This window comes from Garra rufa, chromosome 24, assembly GCF_049309525.1.
Source record: "Garra rufa chromosome 24, GarRuf1.0, whole genome shotgun sequence".
NCBI lineage: Eukaryota > Metazoa > Chordata > Actinopteri > Cypriniformes > Cyprinidae > Garra > Garra rufa.
In genome coordinates this window covers 16,896,525-16,899,762 of record NC_133384.1, presented here as the reverse complement: position 1 = coordinate 16,899,762, position 3,238 = coordinate 16,896,525, and the positions used below count along the sequence as shown (strand labels likewise).

At 27.8% G+C, this 3,238-nt stretch overlaps 1 protein-coding gene across 1 annotated transcript in view; it reads right to left on the bottom strand.

Annotated features, from left to right (window-relative positions):
- Nucleotides 1-2,563: 2,563 nt before the first annotated feature.
- fbxo15 (F-box protein 15) overlaps nt 2,564-3,238 on the bottom strand; it is a 4,355-nt gene continuing 3,680 nt past the window's right edge. The window contains 2 exon segments of the mRNA XM_073830554.1: nt 2,564-2,833; nt 2,906-3,025. Coding sequence (XP_073686655.1) covers nt 2,564-2,833; nt 2,906-3,025 — 390 coding nt within the window.

Below are 3,238 nucleotides of genomic sequence, written 5' to 3'. Positions count from 1 at the left end.
TTTTTTTCAGTATCACTGAGATACCTTCATAGTTTTTTTAACAATAGTTCAATTTCTTATACATTTAATTTGAATTTTTGTTGAAGTTTTAGTAAATTTGTTGTTTTAGTCATTTATTTTTCATTTCTAGTTTTAGTTATTTCATCTTTTCATCATTGCATCATGTTAAACTAAAAAATGAGATGTTATATATATATATTTACATTTCATGGTAAAGTAAATTATGGTTTTAATCAACTATATTAACCATGTTTTTATCATCATACTGTCATAGTATTAATCAATCTGTCATATTTAAAAAAAAAATAAAAGTTAGATTTTTTTCTTTTTATGTGTTTCATTTTATTTTTTTTTGTTAAGTTTTAGTAAATTTGTTATTTTAGTCTTTTTCAATTTTTTTAAGATGTCTTTATTTATTTATAAAAAACATATATATTTCCATTCAAGGTTTAGTTATTTTAGTAAATCAAGTTAAACTAAATGAGAAATGTTTTCTTGGCAGCTAACTGATATAAAATAAGAATAAATAAATAAATAAATAAACAAATAAATAAAATGTTAGTATTTCAATTAAACTTTTTTTTAAAAGTTATGGTTTTAATTAACTATATTAACCATGTTTTTATAATCACACTGTCATAGTTTTTTTTTTCTTTTTTTGTCAAGGTTGTAATACATTTATTATTTTAGTAATTTAAAAAAAAAATAATATTTAGATTTTTTTATTTGTTACATGTTCAATTTTATTTTTTTGTAAAAAGTTTTAGTAGGTTTATTATTTTAGTCATTTTTACTAGTTTTTTTTTTGTTTGTTTTTTTAAAGAAGTCTTTATGTATGTATTTATGTATAAATAAAAAAATTATTTCCATTCTAGTTTTAGTTTTAGTACATCAATCTAAACTACACAAAAATGAGAAATGTTTTCTTGGCAACTAACTGATATCAAATAAGTAAAATCCTTTTCTTTTTTTCTCCAATGTTTTTTTTAACAAGTTATGGTTTTCATTAATTATATTAACCCTGTTTTTAACATACTGTCATATTTATTCTTTTTTTTTTTTTTTTTTTTTACAATAGTTTTATTTATTTATTTATTCTTTTATGTTAAAGTTTGAGTCAATTTGTTGTTTTAGTCATTTAATTTTATTTATTTAACCCATTGGCAACATTTATATGATTATATTATGTTGTATTATTAACTTAATAGTTAGATTTTTGTTTTATTGTTATATTTGTTTTATTATTTTTGTTAAAGTTTTAGTAAATTAGTTGTTTTAGTCATTTTATTATTCTTTTTTCAAGGATTTTTAAGGACCCATTGGCAACCCATCTATTAATTAAATTAGATTTTTGCATAACAGATTTAATTAATAATTACCTTTAAAATATCTAAAATTGACATTAAACATTTTTGAAGTAATGCCTTTTTTATTCATTCTAAACCTCACTTTTAAGTTATGGTTTTAATCAACTATAATAACCATGTTTTTATCGTCATACTGTCATCGTTTTTTTAATAATAGTTTTTTTTTTTTAAAGTTTTAGTAAATTAGTTGTTGTCGTAACTTAGCAGTTTTTTGAAATATGTATTTATTTATTCCCATCCTAGTTTTAGTACATCAATTTAAACTAAATGTAAATCAGAAAAGTGTTCTTGGGAACTAACTGATAAAATATAAGTAAAACAGTTTTTTTTTATAGTTATAGTTTAATTTAACTATATTAACCCCGTTTTTATCGTTAGTTTCAGTAACCAAATATCCACCAATTTGCGCATAAAATTGACATCCTTGGTGTCACATTTAACAAGGCAAGTCATGAAGGGACTTTTATGATCAGATCAGATCTGCTGCTAAATTGAAAGTGCTTCTTTTACAAAAGAACTTGGAAACAATCCCAACTTGATTACTGTGTGGTTCAGCACATGCCAGTGAGACTTTTAGTGGAAATCAGAAATAAGAGATCACATTTTTCCTATTAGAATCCAATTAGCGATTACCAACAGAATCACAATTTTGCTTTTAGTTACAAAACCAGCCCAGCATGGTATTTCTCCACAGTATATTTGTAAACTCCTTCATGCATACTTTGCCCCAAGGTCATGTAATCAACTCCCTTCTGTCCCGTTGATGCTGTAAGGGAGATTTCTCAGTTCTGGAACAGTTTCCCTGCCCACATTAGATCCTCCTCCTCCACTGGCACTTTTAAATCCAGCTTAAAGGGTCATTTTTATTCCTCAGCTCTTGATTCAATGGAATTTTTTTTACGGGTTTCTTCTTATTCTATTATTTATATTTTATCAGACTTGACATGAAAATCCCTCTCTTTGTGACAGGCTGACTTTAACATCCTGCAAAACGTAATGGTCCCTGAAAATGTGCATTTAAGTGTTAAAATGTATAGAAACATTCAGTCAAAAAAGGAAAAGCAACAATAATCTTGACAGGAGTTTAATCTTACTACAATCCTGAGTTACTGACTAGTTTAGCAGCGGCCTTGCTTGATTTTAAGTCAAATATGGTCAAATGGTTGTCATACGAATCAAAATGGTACACAAACGCTTCAATAATCTTTCCCAAAGTGCTTATTGACTTTGGAGACAGCTATGTAAAGCACTAGATTAACCACAAAATACTGTTCCTCATACTCCATCTGCTTAAGCCTCATCTTCACCCTCCCCTCTGAGTCTTGGTATAGGATGGAGAAATTCCCGGCATCAAAATCATAAGATACCGTGTCCCGACTTGCTTCTGTCATCACAACTGGAGCGCTGACACACCAAAAAGGCTGCTTGGCTTCATCCCATACAGTGAGGTTGATCATGCAACAGTCCTGGAAATCAAGAAAAATTAAGTACTGTGACTAAAAAGTGAGGATGATTGGATCAGTGTGGCTATTCTGTACCTTAATAGTTCCATGTAAAGCTTCAGTCCTCCAAGGCAAGCTGACATCTCCAATCAACTGAGTATTTGGGGACCTATTATCCTCACTGATCACTTGCAGTGGAAGATAACCATCAGAAATCTGATCTGGAGAGTAAAACGAGATGCACTTTGGTACTTTGAGATATGAAGTGAGCCCAAAAATAATTAATTCAATTCAATTCAAGTTTATTTGTATAGTGCTTTTCACAATACAAATCGTTGCAAAGCAGCTGTACAAAGAAAAATGTAGGCTACTACAATATATTTAGTAGCGTATTAATGGTGACTACTGTATGTTAAGTCGATGTACATA